Source organism: Pleurodeles waltl, chromosome 7, assembly GCF_031143425.1.
Source record: "Pleurodeles waltl isolate 20211129_DDA chromosome 7, aPleWal1.hap1.20221129, whole genome shotgun sequence".
Lineage (NCBI taxonomy): Eukaryota > Metazoa > Chordata > Amphibia > Caudata > Salamandridae > Pleurodeles > Pleurodeles waltl.
The window spans coordinates 1,285,116,867-1,285,141,722 of NC_090446.1; the positions used below are offsets into that span (position 1 = coordinate 1,285,116,867).

Genomic DNA, 24,856 nt, shown 5'->3' on the forward strand with positions numbered 1-24,856 from the left:
CTCCGTTTGCCATGATTCCTCGAGTAGCAACGTGCTTTTCGACACCAAGCAGCGTCTGCGGTTCTCATAACCCCCTTTTAGAAGAGCCAACCTTGGTTTCCATCCCTTCTGGAACTCTCGATTGCCCTTCCTCTTTGACTCCTGGTGTTTCTGCAACTCCTTCTGGACCCAGTGGGTTCCCCACATCCTCTTCTCTTATCAGGTCAACTGTCTCTCATGGCCTGGAAGATATCAGGGGACACTCACAGGTGCAGGGCCTTTCAGCTTCAGCTTCCTCGTTTATACAACAAGCTTGAGCTCCTTCCACCCACAAACGATATTCCCTGGCATGGAAGAAGTGGGTGGGTTGGTGCATTCGAGGAGACGTGGATCCCGTGGGATCCGAGGTCAAAGACATTATACATTTCCTGTCTGAGTGTGCAGATTCTGGTCTATGTTACAGGTCGGTAAATAATTTTAGATCAGCTATTTCAGCTGGACATTCTTGGATCAATAATAAGCCGGCGGGGCAACACCCTTTGGTTTGTAAATTGCTGAAAGGTATCAGAGTTGCCAATCCTCCTAGACCGCGCTATTCTCAGCTGTGGGATGTGAATGTTGTTTTATCTTTTTTCTGTAATTAGCCAGAGAATCATTTGTTATCTATGAAACAATTATCCGCAAAGTTAACCGTGTTACTCTGTTTAATCTCCTGTCGCAGGGTTTCAGACGTGAAAGCCCTTTATTTAGGAGGGAGGTTCTTTTCTCCTTCTGTGGTTTCTTTTATCATTTCCAAGTGTACTAAATGTATTGATATGTCTCTATATGGGGCCCATTCTACAAGAGGGGCCATGGCATCTTACAGCGGTCGATTGGTCTAGTGATTCTATGTTTAAAATGTTTTATTATAAACCTATAGTACATGTGTCTAACTTGGTGGTGGATCAGCCTTGAACCAGCATAATCGGAGTCTCCGATCCTGACATAGAATACAAAAGTTTCTAGTGTAGCATTAAGAATTTTAGATTCTATTCAGGACACAGAGGCGGGGATTATCCCACCCAGTATATAATTTGAATTGAATGTTCTTATTCTATGATTGTATTATAGTTTTTTGTTTCCCACCCTGGAAATTTTATTGTCTTAAGTCTCAAGGCGTATCATGGATTTTTCTTTCAGACACGGATGGTAAACAAGGTTGAACCTGTGATGAGCTGTTGCTTGGTTGCTCTTGGAGATCCGGATTTTGGTGGATCGTTCTTCTTCCCAGAGACTTTGGTTGGACTTGAGCCCTTTTGATTTTTCTGATTTTTTTCAAAGAAAGAGACGTCAGTTTGGTGCCTCCCCTGTTTATAGACCACGTTGGTCTACTATTGGTGGTTATGGGAGTGGGGGGTTCAAAGCCTCTTTAAAGTTATTGTTTTTCATTGGCTGCTATATGTTAAGTAGTAAAGAATTGAGAAGCATAATCCTCGCCTCCGTGTCCTTAATAGAATCTAAAATTCTTAACGCTACACTAGAAAATTTTGCATTCTTCACGCTTGTAGGAGCTGGCGAGTTCCGTCAGTACATTAAATGGTCATGCTAGCCAGTTGCTGAGTGTGAGAGTTGCCCACACAAAACGAAGGCGGAGATCCAAATTTCTTCCTTTCTTGATCATCGCTAGCTGCCTGATAAAATACCTTGAGTTGCACTGCAAAATATACACCTGCCACTATGAGCTGTGAAAAAGGTGCATGTCTATGGCTGAGATGGGGCATTCTGTACCAGAGGAGGGGTCCCGCACAATGCAGCATTAGGGACATGGAAGACTTTAGAGAGGCTAATAGGAAGTGTGGAGACCGGCAGTTAACCTTGAAGGTGTGAATGCAAGCCATGCTGGTCTCGCCCTGTTACATGTACTTGGTGTTTTTTTTCCCCTCAATTAAGATTTTTTTTTTAATGTGCTGATATGTCAGACTGAGACAGAACTACAAATAAAATATGAGTTCCCTAAGATGAAACAATTTGGTATAGTTGCAAACCCACAATTGTAATGCAGTATTGCTTGTTCTAACGTGATCTTTTAGTTGCTAGTCCATTAGTTGGCTCTGTCCATCCATCCCTCTCCCTGGTAATATTGAGTCCAGGTTTTTGTTGTTGCTTTTACTGCAAACGTACTAAAGTTTTTATTGATTCTAAATACTCTTAATCTGAACTGAGCAGTAAATTCAAAAGATGATTGTGTAAGAGAACACAGTTTGGCCGAATAGGGAGTCTGGATTTAATAAAAGATGTCTTATGGTTCTACAGTTTGCAGCTAGTGCATTAGACACCAACTCTGTTGGAGGTGATTATTGTGGGCCCTGACCAGCTATGTAATTTACTGTTTATTTCCAGCATATTTGGGTAAAGTTGTAGGGCCAGGAGTAGTTGTTATGTCTAGTAGAGGAGTTTGCTCGTCCAAGTGAAAGGCCCACTTTATTAAAGGTCAAGTCAATATGTTTTTCTTTTAAGCACTCACTGTTGTAGATGCCCCCCTTTTACAGGCTTATGCCCAACGTTTTTGTTTCTGACCTGTTTTTTACTCTGTGCTGCATTCCATTTTTGCTGGTCTTACGACTCTGGGCACTTTAGCACTACTAACCAGTGCTAAAGGGTAAGTGCTCCTTGTGTAAATTGTATTGGTGATTGATTTCTTCATGATTGGCCTATTTGATTTACCAGTAAGTCCCTTGTAACATGCACTGTGTTGCCCAGGGCCTGTAAATCTAATACTACTAGTGGGACTGCAGCACTGATTGTGCCACCCACTTGAGTAGCCCTGTAAACATGTCACAGACCTGCCACTGCAGTTTCTGTGTGTGCAGTTTTAAACTGCCATTTCGACATGGATATTGCACCCACTTGCCAGGCCAAAACCTTTCCTTATACTACACGGAGGTCACTCCTAAAGTAGGCCCAAGCAGCCCATCACCACAAAGGGCTAAGAAAGAAAAAACACAACCCGTAGCTCTTTGTGAAGGTTGCAGACCTTCACACTGAGCTAGGGGGATTCGAGTCCAGCTGGACTCATTATTTTTTTAAATTTTATTTTTATTAAAAAAATATATACTTTTTTTAATTATATCATTTTTTTTTTTAATTAAATCCAACAAAAATATCTCATTCTAAGTATATGAGATATTAAAGCCTAAAGAAAAACTTTATCACTTTCTTTCTCTTTCTGTCTCTTTCAATCAATTCCTCCCACTCACACATCCACTTAGACACCTTCTAACCCACAGACCCATTCAGACTCTCACACACCCACTCACAGACCCACTCAGACTCTCACGCATCCACTCACAGACCCACTCAGGCACTCACGCACCCACCCACTCACAGACCCGTGCACGGACTGATAAACCCAGTAAAACATTGATGTCTGCCCTCTCACACCCACACAGGCAATCTTACAGCCACTCTCAGCCCTAGATACACCCTCTCACACCTATTCTCACACCCAGAGAAGCTGCGGCTAACTCCCGGTGCGCACGATGAAAGGGCTGTGCACAGTGTGGGTTGCGGTGGTTGGGGGGGGTTGGCCGCAGGGATTGGCTGAAGACCAGGTCTTGTGGGCAACCTCCTCTGCGCCTGGGTGCAGGATGCGCACGGTTGAGTGCTTAGGGCCTAGCCGGAGACCATGCCCTGTGGCAACCTCTGCCACGTGCGGCCAAAGGCCATGCGCGGCGGTAGTTGTAGTAACGTACAGTAATTCAAATTGCTATACGTTAAAACCATAGAAATTTACTGAAAAAAACCAAAGATTACAGGGACATTATAGTTAGGAAATACAAAAAAAAAAACTTAGAAATTCTCAGAAAAGCCAAAGGTCATGGGGACGTTCTAGTTAGGAATTAGAATTAAAAAAAGCTCAGAAATTCACTGAGACAAACAAAGGTTACATGGACGTTATAGTTACGTTCTGAATTTACTCGTACAAAACCGTAGAAATTCAGCAGTTATAGTTACCTGAGCTAACTTTAACTTGCGCTCCCGTAATGCACTGCTTATGACCTCACATATTACATCACTCATGACATGGTCTCTCTGTAAATCATCAATGGCAACATTGCTGGCGGGGAAATGCTTGGCTTGTGTGACACCTTCAGCTGGTCCCCGTGTTTTAGTTTACAGTTTTGCATTTTGGGAGTTGTGGTTTAGCTGTCGATGCTGTACACGTGGACTGAAAAAATCCAGTATGCAAGATAATTTTATCTAAGAAGCCATGAAAGGCTGAAAATGTCAGACAGAACATAAGGTAACTTGACAGCTCTGCTTGGACAGTGTCCTGTTAAAGGTACTTTATTTCAAAAGACATACACATTTAATACCACTGTGATACAAGAGTTGCACCAGTTATTTAATGAATGTACAAGGACTTGTGTCTAACATGTTGTATATTTTAGTATTTATAGACACTTCATACCACTGTGTGGCACTCTGAAGCCTATTTTCAGAGTGGGAAAGCATGTAGTTGCCTTAGTATTTTGTTTGTCATGGCCCTATATACAAAGTTTTTCTGTGTCATGCCTGATTGAACAGCAAAGCGCTCTTAACATGCCTTAAGGTACATCGCTTAGCAGTGCAGTGGGGAGGTAGACGATGCAAGTGCAATTATTATAATTATAGTTACGACTAAAACATAAAGGCAGCTACACAGTGCCAACCTAGCCAGAAGGGCAGCGGGTGCTGTGTGCCAATAAAGGGGGGAAGGGGCAGTTGGAGACAGCCCAGTAATCCTTAAGGCAACATGCTCAAAGCATTGATGTAGTAAAGTGAATGAAATAATCCCAGAAGAAGAGGAATTGGAGTTGGGGACACAAGGAGACCTGTACCTTATTTAAAAGCAGTAATGCTGTTCCCTACTGTACAAATGGCCCCGATGAGCAAGGAAAGAAGTGGAGGAGAAATCAAGGCTAGCAACATGAGTAGAAACTACACACTCTTTAAAAGGCCTAAATTTCTTCTATTTGAGCAAGGCCAATTCTGGGTAACATTTTGAACAAGGGTTCTCACCCCGACCCCTCTCATGCTGCTTAAGGTGGGTGAACATGAGACTGAGAGCCCTTGTCAGCGCAGAAGATAGCCAGACCAGTGGAGCTGCAGGCAGAGGAGCAGTCTGCCCCCACTTTGCCAAATGACCTTCCGGGAGCACGGAGCAGGGGTAGGTGTTCACCACCGTGTGGACTCAGAGCTCGATATTAAGACCTGCTTGGACCATTGATGCCTGTTGCTATCCCGATGGGGCCCATCCTTTATTATAAGGAGGGTTCCTGTGAGATGACTCAACAATAGGCTTAATTCAATATGAGGATTAGGTAGGTTTGGTCCTGATGAATTGCACTGATCTTTACTGACTTTAAATGCGAGAAACATGTTGACCTTTGCTTGAGGCAGTATAGGGATTACTGTAGTGGCACTCCACACACTCTCTGATTATACGGACTGTAGATTAACATTTTTCATAATTTTTCTGATTAGGGTCAATTAGACATAACTAATCTTTTCTCCTACACTATTGTTTTTAACCATGACAGGGGTTTGATTCCTATTAAATATGAGTTTCATAGACCTCTAGTCATTTTTAACCTCACATATATTTTTTGTACCAATCCCACATTCTAGCACTCACCAACCGGCATTTCTATACTAAAAAGATCTCCGGCAAAGAGCCCCCTTGAGGAGCCCGTCAGGCATTGCAGTGCCAGCCTGACGAGGAACAAAGCATGATGATGAAGCATGTCACTCATTGGTGAGTGAGGGCTCTCGTTCCAACCAGATCAGACTCACAGGAACATCTCTTTATTTGTTGTGTTATTATCCCTTTTCATTCTGGAACTGTGTACTTTCTTTTTTTGTTAAGCTTAAGAAAAGCCCACACTGGTGACTGACTTGGCTCCAGTCCTAGGATCCTTTCAGTAACACTGAGCAGTTAGGAAATTTGGACAAGTGCACTATTGCACAACCATCTGGCGATGCACGCCATATTTCCTGAGCTGGAAATAGGCCCACTCTACCTCAGCATTTGTTTTGTGTGCACAGTAACCAGCACAAGGTATTACTGCTGTGATGGAAAGATTGGCTTTCCTGGAGAATGGCTGACTAAGCCGACTGTAAAACAGCCCCTGCACTTGTGCTTTGCAACCACAAAAGAGAGAATATGAACAGTGGAGAAACTGATCCCAGCACTGACACTTGTAATCTTGCGCAGATCATCGTTTCGAACTTTAGTAAGCTGTTGAGGAACATTTAATTATTTAAATATCTAAGTGTATCAGCCTTGTGTTAATGCCATTCCCAAATAAGTGTTGTCATTAGAGTTCTGTGTCATACATTGAAACTGAGTGGAAGCGTGTCCTTTCTGCCCAATTCCAGAGATATGGGTAGAGACGCCCCTGCCTCCTCTCCGAGGCCAAGGGTGGAGGAGCAGCTCATTGCTACATGTCTTGATTGCACCTCCGTAATCAAAAGGGCAGGAGGTCATTGCACTTTGTTTTTTGTGCTGCTGCCGCATCCTAAAAGGGAGAGCAACAAAGCCCTGATTCAGTGGCGCACAGCCAAGGCTGGAAGTGATGCTTTACACAATTTTGCCATTTTCCCATAAAAAGGGTACCTGGAATAAAGTATTTTGGCGTATGGATGACTTAATTTTTTTTCTTACAGAAGCAGAGGTTTTTCTAATTTCCCAGTTATTTACCTTCACGGTTGGTAAAAAGCGTGAATTTCTCCATACTAGGTGAAAGTTTTTTCCACATGTACGGTGGAATATTTTCTCACAGCACGCTAGAGTTGCTCTGAAAACAGATGTGTTATTGTGAGGGAAGCTTACACTGCCGTTTCCTCTGCTGTGTATGAGTGAATCTTGCACTGCTTCCTGTACTGTATCTGCTGTGTGTGAGGGCAGCTTGCATTGTACTTTCTCTGTGAGGGCAGCTTGCCTTGTACCTTCTCTGTGAGGGAAGCTTGCATTGTACCTTCTGTGTGAGGGATGCTTGCATTTTACCTTCTGTGTGAGGGACACTTGCATTGTACTTTCTGTGTGAGGGAAGCTAGCATTGTACCTTTTCTGTGAAGGAAGCTTGCACTGCTGCTGTGCTGTATATGGTGTGTGAGGGACGCTTGGACTACTGCCTGCACTGTATCTATTCCATTTGTATTTGTATATTTCTAAAGCACATTCAGACCAGGGGTATCGAAGCACTAAGCAGGTAAGAAGGCTGAGGCAGAGCAGCCACCTATAATGCGAACAGCCAAGTCTTTAAATGCTTCTGAAATGGAAGGATGGGTGATAGCTCGCTTATTTTTGGAGGGAGCAACTGAAAAGGCTTTGTCTCCCCATTTGGCTTTTTTCCTTTTTCCTTTTTGGGCCAACCTGAGCCCAGTTGATCTTAAAGGATGGTTGGGAGTTTACCAGTTGATAGCCGATTGCCGGCATTCTGATCCTTAAGAGTGGAGGGCCTCGTGAGTCAAGCACAGTGCCTTAAAAGCATTGCGCTTTCTAATGGGAAGCCAGTGCAGTTTGTTTAAACCTTCTGTGATGGGGGAGGATTTCGGGAGCACTAATCAGGCAGCAGCGTTCTTTATTAACTGCAACTTGTAAAGGAATGATTGATTTATATTTAAATACAGCACATTACAGTAGTCCAGTCTAGAGATTATGAGGGCCAACACCACAATATGCCTAAGGATTGCAGGAATGAATGGCAGAACTTTCTTTAGAATTCTAATGATCCAAAGGCAGGTATTGGCAACTTTATCTGCAAGTTTAAAGTCCGATTCGAATCGCAGATAATCCCGAGGTTCCTGGCTCCAGAAATAGGAGTGGAAAGAGGCCCACAGATCTCAGGCCACCAGCTATGATTCCAGATGGAGGTTTTTGCTTCAAAGATAATGTCCTCTGTTTTATCCCCGTTCATCTTCAGTCAATTATTGTTCATCCAGTTACTGACTGCTTTCATGCAGTTTTGAAATCTGTCTGCCATAATCTGTATCTTGTTATTCACATTGACAATAATTTGGGTGTCATCAGCGTATGACGACACCTGGAAGTTAAAAGATTGAATGATGTTGGCCAGGGAAGCTATGTACAAATTAAAGAGGGTGACGCTAAGTGACGATCCCTGAGGAACACCAGAGGGAAGCTGAAAGGGGGTTGAGCTGTAAGATCCACAGCTGACTGTCATTGTCCTGTTTTGGAGAAAAGACTCCAGAATATTCCTAGCCTGACCCCTCAGGCCTGCCTGCTGAAGGCGGTGCCTTATGTAAGGGAAGCTTGTATTGTACATTCTCTGCTGCTGTGCTGGTGTGGGAGGGAAGCTTGCACTGCTGCCTGCACTGTATCCCTTCCTTGTATAAGGGAATCTTGCATTGTACAATCTCCGAGGGAAGCTTGCACTGCTGCTGTGCTTTATCTGCTGTATGTGAGGGAAACTAGCATTGTACCTTCTGTATGAAGGAAGCTTGTACTACTGCTGTGCTATATCTGCTGTGTGTGAGGGAAGCTAGCATTGTACGTTCTGTGTGAGGGAAGCTTGCACTGCTGTTGTGCTGTATCTAGTGTGTGAGGGAAATTTGCACTGCTGCCTGCACTTTATCTGGTCCTTGGGTAAGGGAAGCTTGTAATGTGCATTCTGTGAGAGGGAAGCTGACACTACTGCTATGCTGTATCTTCTGTGTGTGAGGGAAGCTAGCATTGTACCTTCTGTATGAAGGACACTTGCACAGCTGCTGTGCTGTATCTAGTATGTGAGTGAAGCTTGCACTGCTGCCTGCACTGTATCTGTTCCTTGTTCCATTGTACATTCTCTGAGAGGAAAGCTTGCACTACTGCTGTGCTGTATCTGCTGTGTGTGAAGGGAGTTAGCATTGTACCTTCTGTACGAAAGTATCTGCTGTGTGTGAGGGAAGCTTGCATTGTAGTTTCTGTGTGAGGGACGCTTCCACCAGTTCCAAAATAAACTACCTATCCCTCTCTATCTCCATCCACTTCACTCCAAACTAAATCACATAAATAAAAGACATTGGTGGTCATTACAACCTCAGTGGTCTTTTTCCAAGACCGCCGAGGGATGCTGTGCGGAAGACCGCCAGTGGTGGCGGTTTGCCACTCGGCCTATTATGACCATTGGCAGCTCTCCTTCCTTTTACGGACGGAGAGCCGCCAACAGCCATACTGGCGGGAGGCGGGGAAGTGGAGGTTGCGGTGTTCTGTTGGCGGTGTGGTGTCAGCGGAACTGCCCCCATGGCTCCCGTCCCCTCCCGGAGGATCGACGGAACAGGTAACTGCCATGGTCATAATACAAAAAAAAAGACCGCCAGCCTGTTGGCGGTCTTACCGCCGCTTCTCTGCCTTCCGCAAGGGTCATAATGATCCCCATTGTCATTTACGACACCAATAGTTCAAACTCTCACAAATGGGAGACCTATTGCATTGCAAATGCTTGTTAAATATTTGTGGCTATCTGACCACATGCTAACCACATGTCCGTAGCATGCTCCAAGCACCTATTTTGCAGTGGCTGCTCATCTGTTACGGCAGAGGAGCGTAATACCCCTGCCAACAGGTGCAAACTTAAAAAATCAAATGATAATAAAACAGTTTTATCAACATTTTATTTTTCTTCTGGGAACCGAGTTTTGGGGTAGAGCCATCCTCACTCCAGCACTGCAGCAATCACAGAGGGGGAATGGTGCTGATTGCTGCAAGTGCACATGTTGGTTTGGCCGGCTATCTTAGAACAGACAAACTGACATGCGCACTGATTTCTCTCCAACCCGAACTGCATTCCCGGGTGGGGAACAACAAGCACAGGCCTCAACCCTTGTGGGAGTGCAAAACCAGCCCACTGAGGCCAATCCCAGCGCTTCTGTCATGCTGGGTAATAGTATTACCAGAATGAGAGCAGCGTCTGGATTGGCCTTCGGGGAGTCTGGGAGCCTCAGCCTATGCAGTCGCAGAAGAGCAGCGAGGCAGCTGGGGACTGGTAAGATTTTGCTTTTTTTTTGTCATTACCTCTCCTTCGTCTACCCCCTCCTCCGCACTGCCCCACCACTTTTCCAGCTGCTACTGCTATTTTGTATATGTGTTAAATATGACATCTTCCAAAATAAAGGGCACATTTTTGTCCTTTCCATTTAAGCCACATGTAGCCAGGTCCTCCTGGTCAGCTTTGACTGTACTCAGTGGTATACATGGTCTTTCTGATGATATCAGTCCCCATGTTTATTATCTATTTTCGAAAAACCAAGATGATTTCACTAAAAGTATACGGTCTCTATAAAAAATGTATTCACTTTATCTTATCAAAATTAAGTTATCTTCTTTTCTGATTTGTCCCAATAATTTCATTTGAACACAAAAAATGTAATTATTAAACAGCCTTTTTACTGAGTGTTATTAATTCTATGACTTTAATATTTTCTGTTTACATACATTTGGCTATCTCGTATAAAAAATGAAATCTTATCCAGGGAATGATATGTCTTTAACCAATATCTGCATTCACTTTTTATTTTAACAATCAAATTGAAATTATTACTACTTTCATACTCGCTTTAACTTAATCAATATGCAGTCATTGATTATGTAAAATGTCTAAAATTAATCAATTTGTGAGGCCCGATATAGTAGCTTTAGCTTATATATCCAGTAGGTCTTATTCTCTCTTGTTGAAAGGATCAAGTCTTCCAGCATAGAGACCCTTTTCATTTCAGTTTGAAGACATGTGGTATTGAACATGAAATAAGTAATGAATTGATATTGCACCAAATTTAAGTTTCTAGAATGTGTTTTATTATTTAAATGTATAATGAATATGTCTGATAAGCAAGATCAACCAAAAACACATTCAGTGGTAATTTAGTGACTATTAAACTCAAAAATCACTTAGGGAATGTCATAAAACATATGACACTTTCCCTCCCTAAACAAATATTTGATCTACTTTATTCACTTGCTTTTCAGCTTTTTTCTTTTAGTTTTAGATATTTAAACACATACAGAACAGGTTCCATTTTTAGCTATAGTCTCCATTTTACTTTGCCTGCCCACCCTGCATTCCGTTGGCCACAAATCCATCCGAGGTAATGGAGGTCGCCATCTTCGGCAGTGATCAATGGAGGCTGCTGTTTTTCCCCAAATTATGCGGAATCATCATCCTTTGTACCTTTGACGCAGATGTTGTATGAGCCTGTCTTTCCAAAAATTGTGAAAGTGTCAAGTAATTCAGCTATAGACATCAACAAAACCCGCTGTGCGACGTCAGTCTCGGACAGGTGCCTGTTTGAAGGTCATATAACAACCATAACTCAAATAATGTAGTGTTTATTGACATACCTTATTAGTGCATCCACTGATGTATATGATTATGTCAAAACATTCCTAAGGTGACCGTTCACATTCCATCTTAGATAAGATACTATATCTAAGGGCTACCTCTTGACCACCTAGGAGAGAAACTCCATCCAGGTCTCAGATGCAGGTCCAGATGAGCAGGGCACCAGATTCCATCTTGACCAAAGAAGCCTCCAGCAAGACTCCTTGAGGCTCTGTGAAGCATTCCATTCTGCCTTCACGAATTGGTGATAGGATCGCGTTCTCTCGTAGACACAATCTCCTAGCTCTTGACCTTTGTGTTTGAAATAGCTGACACATTATTCCAAACAGACAACAAACTTTGTTGCCCAGGAATGTGCATTACCTTCGAAACTCAGGCTTATTATTTATTCACCTGCTAGAACAAGTATGACGCCTAAAGATAGCACAGTTAGGGTATAAGGGCTATAAATTGTGACATTATGATTTTTGCCTTCTTTCACTGTTATTGAAAAGCTTAGCTGCTGTTTTTTTTCTGTGTTGTTAGTAATATTATGTGCATTAGATCTTGACATTTTAAAATAACTATTTTAGAAATCATATGCTGAAATACAAATACATATTCAGTTTCTAGTAATTTTAAGTGTGTTGGTTATTATTGAATGATCGTTTGAGCTATCACTGCTCCCTGTTAGTAACCCAAAAGCATTGACACCAGCTTATTTTTATACTGGACGGGGTTCTGCGGGGCTACTATAACTTGTTTTTCTCATTTACAGTAGTGCTGGTGCATTGGACAGTTTACTCTTGTAACATATGTGGGTGAAAATAAACCTTGTAGAGCTGAGTCAAAAACTCAATTTATGCATCATTCTCAATGTTTGCTTTTAATCCCTCTACAATGTATAAATAAGTGTGGTGAGGGCATGCAAATCAGTTTCTTTTTTTTGTATATTTAGCTGTAATCTGTCACCCTTGTGTACCTCCTGATCTGATTCTACCTTGTACAGATGCTTCTTTCTTTTACTCAACTAACTGTGTTATCTCTTCCATTCTTTTATATTTTTGTTGTATATATTTTTGAAGTATTGCCAAATTTTGAATTCAGTAAAAAATCTATTAAAATTTGACTTGCAGAATAAGAGCATTTAGTGCTTCTTACCAGTATTATTAGTATTAAATGTTGGCTTAGTATGGGGGATGCAAATGTTGCCACTACCAGGAGCACTAGGGTGCCAGTTTATTCCAATTGAATTACCTATTTTTCTCGTCCTTAGGAAAGCTGTGTGTGAGAAAATTCTAAACTTCAACCTGCTGACTAAGATTATTTTTTGATTCCTAAACAAGTTCTCCTTTTGGAACTATGATTGAATACAGCTTTGAATTTTTCATTAGAAGAGGTAAGTGCATCTGTCATTCTGCTTTCTAATTTTAAGGGACTCCTGCACCCTTTAGTGTCACCAATTGATTTGAAGGACAGCTTGTGCTGTGGACTTGCCAGCTGTTATGTTGCTCTTTGTGTGTATGTGTTAATTTAACGTGCCCCCTTGGTTATGATTTTGTCAGTGTCAGTATCAGTGTCGTGAATACTTTTGAGCGACTTTGAGGAGTTGCTATATTTTGTCTCTATAGAGTGTCTTTCAAGTGATGGCATGGGAATCATTGTGTGTGCTTTTTGGAGTGATGGATTTTATCTATTTCTGTCTTGTCTGTGGAGTGAGTGGCTTTGTGCATGCGTCACTATAGTGTGTGGACTTACAGTGAATTTTGCGTGCCGTTTTCTAATTTGCAAGGTTGTAAAGTGCATTGTTACCCCGAAAGCTCTGGCTTTAGGAGTTTACAAGGGAAAGCAGCAGGATGGTAATATAGACATGATATACATAACCTTTTATGAAACTGAAATAAGGCCAAAGAAAATAATAATAAAAGGCTAAGAGTTACAGTATCTGGGACTTGAATGTAAAAGAAAGTGATTCTAGTCCACCTGATGTTGGGAACTCAAAAGGAACTAAAGGTCCAGAGAACGTCAAGGAATATTCTTGTTAAGTTTGAAGAACAACAATGCAGGACCCAGAAAGTGATGAAGAAGGCCTTAAATAGCTGATGTTGGAGAACAGGAAGTGGGCGATGACTGCTAAGGGCAGCAGAGGCACATGTGTGATGTATGGTGCCAAAGCTAAGCTGGGCAGCAGCATTCTGACGTATTGAGGCCTACTGAACCAAATAAAGAAGATTAATGGTCACAAGCTGTTTTTGGATTCTGGTGGAAGGAACAAAGAAAACATTCTCTATGCCATCAGAAGAAATTTATTAAAACGTTGGAGTGACTTGGAAATCGATGTTTCTTGTACCAGTGGCATAGAGGTGGTTGAACAGCCTAGCAAAGTGGGTCAGGTTCAAAGTCCAAATTAAAGGTGCACCTCCACAGATCAATAACTCATTTATGTGAGGTTTTATGGTCCCAAATGTAGAGATGCATCTTCACAACAAATCCCCTAAGACGGGCGATCACGGAATACTTGCTGTACGTGTAAGAACTCAGTCAAAAGTGCAACTGAGTGTTGCTGAAGTTTCCATTTTTCTTTTCAATCTATATTACGTGAGTAAGAGTACCTGTGAATTTGATCACTGCAACACCAGTTCTCAGCTATACAAAGAGTAAGGCCTTGCCAGCAAGCACTCCATTACAAGTTGAATAATAGTTGACATGTGTTGGTGCAGTCCACCTACATAAGTAATGTGGGGGATACCTCAGAAACCTTCTTGCTCTCACAAGTACTGAGTTATCCCTCATGATTCTGCAGAGGATATTTGTCACTGAATGTCCCTTTGCCTTCTACATATTAAAAGCATTCTCCTGCAGCCTTGAGTGCGTTCTTCCTCTCTGGCTGGAGAACAGTGGAGGGCTGGCAGGAGACCTGAATAGTGGTATATGCCATGCTTGTTTACTGACAAGCTGTCAGTAAATTAGTCAGGAGAGGTGAGAGTGATTTTTTATATATATATATATATATATATATATATATATATATATATATATATATAGTGAAACAATTTGGTCAATTGTAAGCTGGGCAGCGCACTCAACTGCTGGTGACAGAGGAGACCACCCTCGTATTTATAAGTTCCAAAGAATATATTCACCGCACTCCACAAAGTCCATTTAAAACATCTTTATTTAAGGTTTCACTGCCACCTACGTGTTTCAACTCGTATAGAGTCTTGCTCACGGTCCTTGAGTCCTTCTTTAATTTCCTTTACATTCAATCACTCTATTCTGCTAACAATGAAGAATTCTGGGTGTTGTTGTCATGTGCAGATAAATGTATACCAAGTAACATAAAAATGTGCATTAATTCTTTGGTTCACAATCTACTGATGATGGCAAAATATGATTTATATACATGCTTATCTTTATATACGATTGACACCAAAACAAAGGAGTTTGTCTATTAATTACAATTATGTGCTAGTCAATAAATGGGATTTCAAGCTCAGTGCTTATTCACCCATTCTTTATCATATGGCTCCATACTGATCACCACATAACTATTACTATTTCTTTTGTTTGCTAAGTGCAGTTTATTTTAAAATTAATGTTTATAGGGTGCATCTCATTATTGACATTTAGATAATGATTAGTCAATCTAGATAATGATTAGTCAATCTGATTTTCCTGTCCTTTCAATCGCTATTCACTTTTCGAAAGAGGAATTTTCAGCTGCCTATCTTTCAAAGCTTATTTATATACCTGTCAAGTTAGTGTTTTGCCTATATTTCTTAATACACCTCCTCAGTTTTGATGTTATTCGACTGGAAAATATATATATTCATAAATGGACAAATAATTCTTCATCCATGTTTAACCCATAAGGTGTCTCTTTGCGTAGTTGGATGATAAATCTACTTTCCAATTGTCGTAGTTTAAGAGTCCTGTTGCCCCCACGTTCGTCTTCCTTTATTTGTGCCACACCGAAAAACCTGATACTTTTCCAAACTTCCATATGTTGTGTCATAGTGTCTTGCAACAGCATAGCTTTGATCTTTATATTGTTTTGCTCTTACATGTTCAAGTATTCTTTACTTTAAGGGGCAGATGGTACTGTCTATACATTGCAAACCACATGTACATTCAATTAAATAGACCACGTATTGAGTGTCACAGGTTATTCTCTGCATTATGTGTATAATTTGTCCCTTATAAATTTTAAATAGCTTCACATTTCTTACAGTTCGGCAGACTTTACATTTATTACATTTATAAAAGCCTGTATTTTCATTACTTAGCCAGTTTTTTGTAGTTGGTGCAACATAATGACTTTTTACAAGTATGTTTTTAATAGAATGTGATTTCCTATATGTGACCAAAGGTCTGGGTCCCACAATTTGTGCAATGTCATGATCATGTCTCAATATTCTCCAGTGTCTTTTGAATATTCTCACAATGTCTTTGCTTTCCTTACTATATGTGAGTATCAAGCGCGGGTAGTTATCTGCTTTTTCAACTTTTTTAGATGCCTTTTCCACCAACACATGTTGTCGGGTCCTTCATCTAACTCTTATTGCACCTAGTTCAATGTTGGTGTTTGGATACCCTCTGCTTTTAACTCTTTGTTTCACATCTGTAAATTGAGTTTCCACTTCGTTATCATCTGAGCAGTTGCGCCTTGTGCGTAAGAATTCACCAAACAGAATGCTTCTGAGTAAAGGTTTGGGATGGAAACTTTTACCATGTAGGATGCTATTTGTGGCAGTTGCTTTCTTGAACATGGTCATCTGGAGTTGATTATCTTCTATATAGACCTTGATGTCCAAAAAGTAAATTTCTTTCACACTTGTTTTGTGTGTGAAAGTTAATCCACACTCATTTCGATTCAGCTCTTCGAAAAATATGGCAAATTCATCTTGAGTGCCGGCCCAAATTACAAACAAATCATCTATATAGTCCAACCATAAGATAACCTTACATAAGTGTTCCTGATAGTTCTCATGCCACTCAATTTATCTCTCTCACCAACACTTGATGTGATTGGGGTAGCTTGGGGAAAATGAAATTCACATGGCTGTTCCGCATGTTTGTTTGTTCAATCAATCAATCACTGCATTTGTAAAGCGCGCTACATACCTGCGAGGGTCTCAAGGCGCGGGGGGGTGGTACTCGTCGAAGAGCCAGGTCTTGAGGAGTCTTCTGAAGGCCAGCAGGTCCTGGGTCTGTCATAGGATGGTGGGGAGAGTGTTCCAGGTCTTGGCGGCGAGGTAGGAGAAGGATCTGCCGCCGCCGGTGGTTTTTCGGATGCGGGGGACTGTGGCGAGGGCGAGGTTGGCTGAGCGGAGGCTTCGGGTGGGGGTGTGGAAGCTGAGTCGGTTGTTGAGGTAGGTGGGTCCAGTGTTGTGCAGTGCTTTGTTTGTGTGGATCAGGCGCTTGAAGGTGATCGTTTTGTTGACGGGGAGCCAGTGCAGGCCTCTCAGGTGGAGTGTGATGTGGCTGCGGCGGGGGACATCGAGGATGAGTCGGGCCGAGGCGTTCTGGATGCGTTGGAGTCGTCTCAGGAGCTTGTTTGTAGTTCCTGAGTAGAGGGCGTTCCCGTAGTCGAGTCTGTTGGTGATGAGGGTCTGAGTAACGGTTTTTCTCGTGTCGAGGGGGATCCATTTGAAGATCCTGCGGAGCATACAGAGGGTGTTGAAGCAGGACGCGGAGACGGCGTTGACTTGCCTGGTCATGGAGAGAGTGGAGTCGAGGATGACCCCCAGGTTGCGTGCGTGGTCCGTGGGTTCCGGGGCTGTGCCTAGTGACGTGGGCCACCAAGAGTGTTCATTTGGTGATCAAATATGAAAATTTTATTGTGTAGACACATTTCCACCATTTCTAAGAGCAGAATGTCTAGTTTCTCTGATGTTTCTTTGTCTCAAAAAATATGTTAGCAATGTTAATCCAACCTCATGTTGAAGTTATGTGTATAATGATACTACATCTATGGTGTTAAAGATGTAGCTAGGTTGCCACGCAACATCAGAGATAACTCTCAGGAAGTCACCGGTGTCTTTAATATAGGAACTGAGCGAGGAGCAATATAAAAGTCCACATATTTGGAAGTGTTTTCAAAAATAAATGCTCATCCAGACACAGTGGGTCTTCCAGGTGGATTTTTCAACGTTTTATGGATTTTTGGAAGAAAATATATAGTTGGCATCACGGGATGACTAGGTTTTAAAAAATGATGTCCTTCTTCGTTAAGCAATAATTCTTGATACCACAATTGTAGTTTAATATTGATTATGTGTTCTATTTCATTGGTAGGATTGTGAGTTAGTTTTTGATAACTTTCTACATCATTCAGTAGTCTCTTTGCTTCTCTCACATAATCCTCACAATGTAATACTACAGTATTAACTCCTTTGTCAGCTGGCTTGATGATAATCTTCTCATTATTGCTCAATCGTTGCACTCCTTCTCTCTCTATCATCATTAGATTTTCTTGCTTTTGAAGTGTCTTTTTGTGTTCTAAAGTCACTAGATCCACCAATACCATATCATTAAATAAGTCAATTTTATTTCCTGGTGTCAAATTAGGGCAGAATTTAGATTTAGATTTAAAATGACTGTACATATGGTAGTTCGTCTGGATTCCCAATTCTTCCATAATCTGTGTTGATGTCATTTAATTGTAATCTAGATTGAGCATCAAGTCATGACAAACCTTAATATCTGTTATCTGTTCAGTTATAAGTTTAGTTACCTCTCGTGTATCACTTTTCTCAGGCTACTTCAGGGGATGTTGGGCAAAGTATTTTGCTAGCTTTATTTTCCATACAAATTTGTAGGTGTCTGTTTTAGTTCCCACTCTGTCAGAATGATATTTCGGACAAAAAGATAAACCTTTATCTAATACTCAAATTGCACCCTCTGTTAATGTATGTTCAGACAGATTGGCCACCAACTTTTCTTCTGTAACTTCTTTATTGATAATTTCTTTTGTCTGCTGCGTAGAGGGTAATTTTTTCCCCTCCCTCTTCTGATTTGTATACATTTGTTTTTTAATTTCTTGGGTGGCCTCTGCTCTGACTGCGTCCTTAGCCCCTTCCTTTTGAGGTTTGTTGGTCCTGATACATAATTTGCATTTCCTCGTAATGTTGTTTTAGTCCTGGGTTCACTTGCTTCCTCATTTTGACTAAGTTCAACATCTGACTTGCTATCTGTTTCTAATGTAGGAGTATTCCTTTTCACATCTGATGTGAATTGTGGTTTTATTCCTTCAAATCATTTAGCAAAAGTTAAAATAGTGCCATTTTTATAATCCTGTTCATCACAATAACATTTTCTCTGTTTCCGTGCTTCCACTTCTGATTTATGTTTATTCAATCTTTCTTCCGTCTTTTTCTTAGTTCTTAGGAGTATTCCTTTTCACATCTGATGAGAATTGTTGTTTTATTCCTTCAAATCCTTTAGCAAAAATTAAAATAGTGCTATTTTTATAATCCTGTTCATCGCAATAAAATGTTCTCTGTTTCCGTGCTTCCACTTCTGATTTATGTTTTATTCAGTCTTTCTTCCATCTTTTTCTCAGTGCTTAGGAGTATTCCTTTTCACATCTGATGAGAATTGTTGTTTTATTCCTTCAAATCCTTTAAAATAGTGCCAATTTTTATAATCCTGTTCATCGCAATGAAATTTTCTCTGTTTCCATGCTTCCACTTCTGTTTCATGTTTATTCAATCTTTCTTCGATCTTTTTCCTTAGTTTGATTACTTCCTCCTGATTAGTCATTGTTATAAATGTGTCTTCTTTCTCCTGTGCTGCCTTCATTACTTCTTCCACATCAATTTTAACGTATTTAATGAGAATCAAAATCATATTACGTGAACAAGTCATATTGTTCTTCCCCCATTCAAGTAATAATTCCGGTTTGATATCTGTATGATTTGGTAATGTAAAAATTCAGAGCCCTCCCGAAACTCTATCTAATTCAGTATATTTCTGGAGTGTTAATATCTCCCAACTTTTTGTTATTTCCTTACAATGTAATTTCTCTAGCTGAAAAAATAATGTTCGTATGTCATCAGAGTTCTTTCCTTGGCTTACTTTGTTTAAAGGTTTTATCCAATGTCTGAGAGGTCGTGAAAAGGGCTTTAGAGCTAGTTTGGCAGCTCTAGCTTTCATCATAAATTGTGTTGTCCACAGAATTCCACGATTGCATTCACAGAATGTGTATCCACAACTGACACAATCAAACTGACAAGACTGTTTGTTTAAGCATTATAAATTGATTTCAAGATATATACTGAAAAAGCCAAAGGTTACAGGGATGTTATAGTTAGGTTCATGTTTTACCCACAAAAAAGAAATTGAGCAGTTATAGTTATACTTATGTTAAGAAACTATAACTCATAGTCTAAAGTTACTTTCAGACATGAGTTATCTGAAGAAACTATAAGTATAGCTATAAGTATAACTATAACTGCTGAAGGTCTATGGTTTGTGTGGGTAAAACAAGAACTTAACAATAATGTCTCTGTAACCTTTGGTTTTTTTTTTCAGTAAATTTCAGTTTTTTTTTTTTAATGTAAATAATGTATGTTAATACAACCACCGCTGCCCGTGCATGGCAGGGGTTGTCTCCAGGGCCTGGCTTGTGGCAGGCCCTGTGTCTAACCCCCCTCCCTTACATGCACCCAATCCCAAAGGGGTATGATGTGTGACTGGGTGAGGTCATTTTTCCCCATTGGGCTTCGGATCCATGGCTACCCGCGGATTCCCCATGGGTACCCGTGGATCAGAGTCCCTAGATATCTATATTTTTTCCCTTTAATAACTCCAAAACTATTGAATAGATTTGCACTAAATAACAAAACGAACTGTTTCTGGACCAAGATCTAGCCTTCTGCCAAATTTGGTGCAAATCTGTTTAGCGGTTCAGGCTGTAGTCATGTTAAAAAATTGTGTATCTATACATAAAAGTTTGGTTTACTTACTTCTGAAGGGAATTTCTACTATGAATGTCATAATATAATTTTAATCAAAGTACTTGTGTAATGAGTTGAGTTAATATTCATGTGCATGGATGTAGTGCGTATCTTTCGAGCTCATGTGTGCTTCATTTGGAGTGAGTGTCTTTGTTTATCTACAGTGCATTCTTGGAGTTGCCCTGTCTTATCTTTGCTTTTATCATTATTGATGTTTTTGATATAAATGATTTTGTTTTAGCAAACAATTGAAGCAAGTGGTAGCTGATTTATTTTCTAGGTTGTGAATATTTTGTGTAAATCCATGACCTCTTCTCTTTACAAAATTGATTTGATGGTGTAATTTACTTTTTAAGGTCCTCAATAACACTGATGATGGTGTTGGTTGTTCTTACTTTTCCTGTAGTGTGACCCTTGGGCACCTTCAAGGCACGGACTACAAATTTACGAGGATGGAGGAGATGGGCCTTGGGCAAGAGTTCTACAGCTGGCAACAATTTAGTACTTTCTTCGATGACTGGTCTGAGAAGCATAAGGTTCTGTTTATCATAGCCAGCCTGAAGGCTCTTACCTCACTGCGCCAGGTTGCCTTGCCGTACATTACTAATATCTCCAAGACCTTGCGCTACCGATACGTGCGCCTGGTTTGTAAGCACAGTGGCACCTATGTGGGACAGAGCATTGTTAGACGCAACCAGAAGTGAGTACTACAGCGACAATCACTGATTTGTTTTTCATGTTTAATTGTGGCAGAAGGCTAGAACCCCTGAAACGCCAGTCACTAATGTTTGAGGCTGGTATAAGCCTATGCACAAAACAAACATTGACAAAGTCTATTTTGAGGTATTTTTACATGAATTTGTTGTTTGTTGTATTTCCTTGTAATGTCTCTACATTAAGTTGCATGATAGCAAGGTTTTTACTTTCATCTGTATAGAGTAATTATGGATAGTGAAACAATAATTCATACAAAACAGTTGAAAGTAAAAGCAGGTGTTGTTCCATTGATGCTCGCTCAAAAGTGTGCTATAGGCTGGCGGTACCTACCTTGACTGTTATGACATTGGCGGTTTGGCCAAAGCCAATCAACACACTGACCGCCACGGCGGTAACGACCGCAGGGCTGGAGACTTCAGTTACCAGCCCGGCGGCCCTCAGTAGGCCGCCCTTCGCATTTTGACCCCACCCACCGCCATGATTTCCGTGGTTTCTGTACCGCCACGGAAACCATGGCGGTAGGCACTATCAGTGCCAGGGAAATCCTTCCCTGGCACTGATTGGGGTCTCCCCTGCCTCCCATCCCCAAAGTCCTCCTCCACCCTCCCCACCCCCCTGCATACACACATGCACCCACGCATGCATACATACATACACACTCACTATAAAACGTACAAACATACATCCTGCCACACACGCATTACACACATTCAAACACAGTCACACACACCCCCACACATGCACACAACACCCCCCCTCTCCTGTCGGGGAACCCGACTTACCTGCTTACAGGGGGTCCTCCGGCAGGAGACGGGATGTGGTGCTGCTGCCAGCAGCAACTCCTGCCTGCAGATCACCTCCAGGCCGTATCATGGAGCATGATACGGTAGGCAGTATTTTGCTGGTGTGGCGCTGCTGCCACCTTACTGCAGTCTGCCGCCATGAGCGTTGCCAGAATTCCACCAGCCTTCTGGCGGAATTCCAGCTGCGGTCATAATTGCATGGACGGTCGGTAGCCACGGCGACGATATGTTGGCGGCCATCACCGTGGCGGTAGGTGGCATGTGCCGCCAATCTCATAATGAGGGTCTATGTTCGTTAATGTTAATTATCCATAAATAAAATACTGTGTTAAGGGTGCTTCAACAGTATACGTTTTGGAGGCAGGTGGGTACATTTATGTGCCTATATTGGGGAAACTGATAGTCCTGCTGTGCCACTGATGGAAGGACTATGTTCTTAGCTTTCTGGATGTAGTGCACATTCTCCCTTGTGTCAGGAAAGCCTTTTGAGTAACAAAAAAGGCTAATGTTACTTAGCATCCTAACATTTATTCTTAAACAACACCCTATCAATCTGGATAAGCATCAAGGCAAATGTGAGGCTGAGGAAGAGATCCTAAAAGCCATGTGTGGCCATCAAAGTCAAAGCAAGGAACATGGCTCTAGGTCATATTTGGGAGCAGTATTAATTGTTTCATGTACCTTTCACATTAGGCCAGAGATCTTCACACTGGGGAGTGAGGGGGGAATAACTTAACTCAATGGGATTACATTGTCTAGAAATAGTATTACCCAATTCTAGCTGAATAGGTTTTTATTTGTGACAACACTTTCACAAATAGCCTGGTAAAAGAGTGCTATACCAATAATTATTACAGAAATATAACTGGAAATTAGTGACAAATCAGGGTCTATATTACATTAAGATCTCAGGTTGTGGTAATTTGTTTCTGATCATATTATATATTGTAAACATGCTCTATTTAGTGCTATTATTTTGCAGTGGTCTCTATGGTTTTGTGGCTGCAAACATTGCTTGCACTGTGTACACAGACAAAAGCAAGGTGAACATAGCCCTCTGCGCTTCTATCGCATTTAAGCAAGCATTACTGTTATCCATGTTTTTCGGTGCTCAATGTACTGGCCGCAGAAGGATAGAAGACTGAGTTGGACTTGCTGGGATTCAAACTTGTTACCTGAAAATCGCTGCTTGTGTTGGCAACTCATTTCATTGACCCATCCTGCTGGCATCCTGCATGGTGCAGTAGTGCAAGCCTTATCCACACATTGAAGAAAGACCGTACAGGAATCAAGAGTGCAAGATTATTTCACATGTGGACCATATGCAGAGGTAGGGCAAGCTTCCATAACTTAGTGAACAGGCACTGAACAGGCAGGAAGGAAGCATTCAATTACCTCACACAAAGACGGAAAAGATATAATAACAGAAAGCAAAAGAACAGCTTTTAGCTGCACAACGGGTACAGCCTTCTCTTACACATTAGGTATATATACCATTACGTATACCACACTAGGTTCAAAAGTGGTTGCATCTTGAAAGTATCTCTTTATCAAAGAGAACAATAACAAATCAAACAAAAACAGATCTCACATACTGATCATAGAAAGAAACAATAAGAAAAAATAGAAAAAAATAAAGGTAAGACATAAATGGCAAGACCATGACACAAGGGAGGGGCAGGCAGATGGAGAGAGCAGACAGAAGAGGTGATACTCCTGGCCCCTTGATCTACCTCCATATAAAAAATGTTGTCCAGAGATTTCAGAGATTTTCATTTTTAATTTGTGCTTTTTTTCATTAGAGGAGTAATTTAGCTTGAGTAGACATTACTAATCCAGGTATTTTTTTTGGTTTTTTTTTCTGGGCGACATTTTTAAAAATGGTGGATGTGTTGCAGTGATGTTCTAATATTTGAGGAACCATGAGACAATTTCATTTTGGTGTCAAAACATAGGTTTTGGGTGTAAAGTGGTGTTATTTAGACAGAAAATAACCCTTCCGCCATTTTCCAAAATGGCTGTTCTATAATGATGTGTTTTGGCCATCATATTGACAATTCCATAGGATATAATGGAACTTGTAATACGGCAGGCAGGATATCCGTCACATGTTGCTAACTACAAAATCTGATGACTCCTTCAACAAAGAAAAATGTGTTATATTCCAAACTAATCCAAAAGAAAAGCTAACATCAACTGCGTCTGGACAGAAGAAAGTTTGAGATGCTGCTGTAACACGGCAAGAAGAAGTTCACAAAAAATTGAAACTGATGGGTGAAGAGGATCAAATATTTTAATATTATCATCATCAAGTGCTACAAGTCGTATACAATGGAATAAAGCTTGGAAAAAATTGTCAAAAAATTGCAGAAACCAGTGAATCACAACAACAATCTGAGTCTCCTGAGAAGGTGACAACAATGAAACCCAGTGCCCATCCTCTTAGCAGATCAATGGCTGCCTCTCATCCATCGCCAACAACTGATCATAAAGCATAGGATCTTCAATGTGTTATCTGTGGTTTAGCTAGAACAAGAGCCAAAGGAATTGATAGAAGAACAAAGTAGAGAGTATGTGAGTCTCAAAAGGCAAACATGTTTTTTTCTGCAGCTAGTTTCTTCCAACATGAAATTTTCAGCTGAGTACCTGAGCTAAACAGCAAGGTGAATGTATTTGCAGCAGATTTGTATGCCTGCCCGAACTGCATGCGTGCATACATTCGAAAATATGAATGTACAGTGAGCTCCCACCAGCAACGTAACCACCAGTTTGCACTCTTTGAAAAAGCAAATTAAGTTTTAGAGCCACTCTTGAGTGCTGGCTATACAGGGAGTGCAGAATTATTAGGCAAATGAGTATTTTGACCACATCATCCTCTTTATGCATGTTGTCTTACTCCAAGCTGTATAGGCTCGAAAGCCTACTACCAATTAAGCATATTAGGTGATGTGCATCTCTGTAATGAGAAGGGGTGTGGTCTAATGACATCAACACCCTATATCAGGTGTGCATAATTATTAGGCAACTTCCTTTCCTTTGGCAAAATGGGTCAAAAGAA

At 41.1% G+C, this 24,856-nt stretch overlaps 1 protein-coding gene across 4 annotated transcripts in view; it reads left to right on the forward strand.

The window, feature by feature from the left end:
- The window catches only part of LOC138246183 (uncharacterized protein ZSWIM9-like), a 64,685-nt gene that overhangs the window by 5,216 nt on the left and 34,613 nt on the right, over positions 1–24,856 (forward strand). For all 4 annotated transcript variants that reach the window (XM_069200509.1, XM_069200508.1, XM_069200510.1 and 1 more), the window contains exons 2-3: positions 12,595–12,717; positions 20,685–20,978. In XM_069200509.1, coding sequence (XP_069056610.1) covers positions 20,731–20,978 — 248 coding nt within the window. In that variant the 5' untranslated portion in view covers positions 12,595–12,717; positions 20,685–20,730. The remainder of the gene's footprint in view (positions 1–12,594; positions 12,718–20,684; positions 20,979–24,856) is intronic.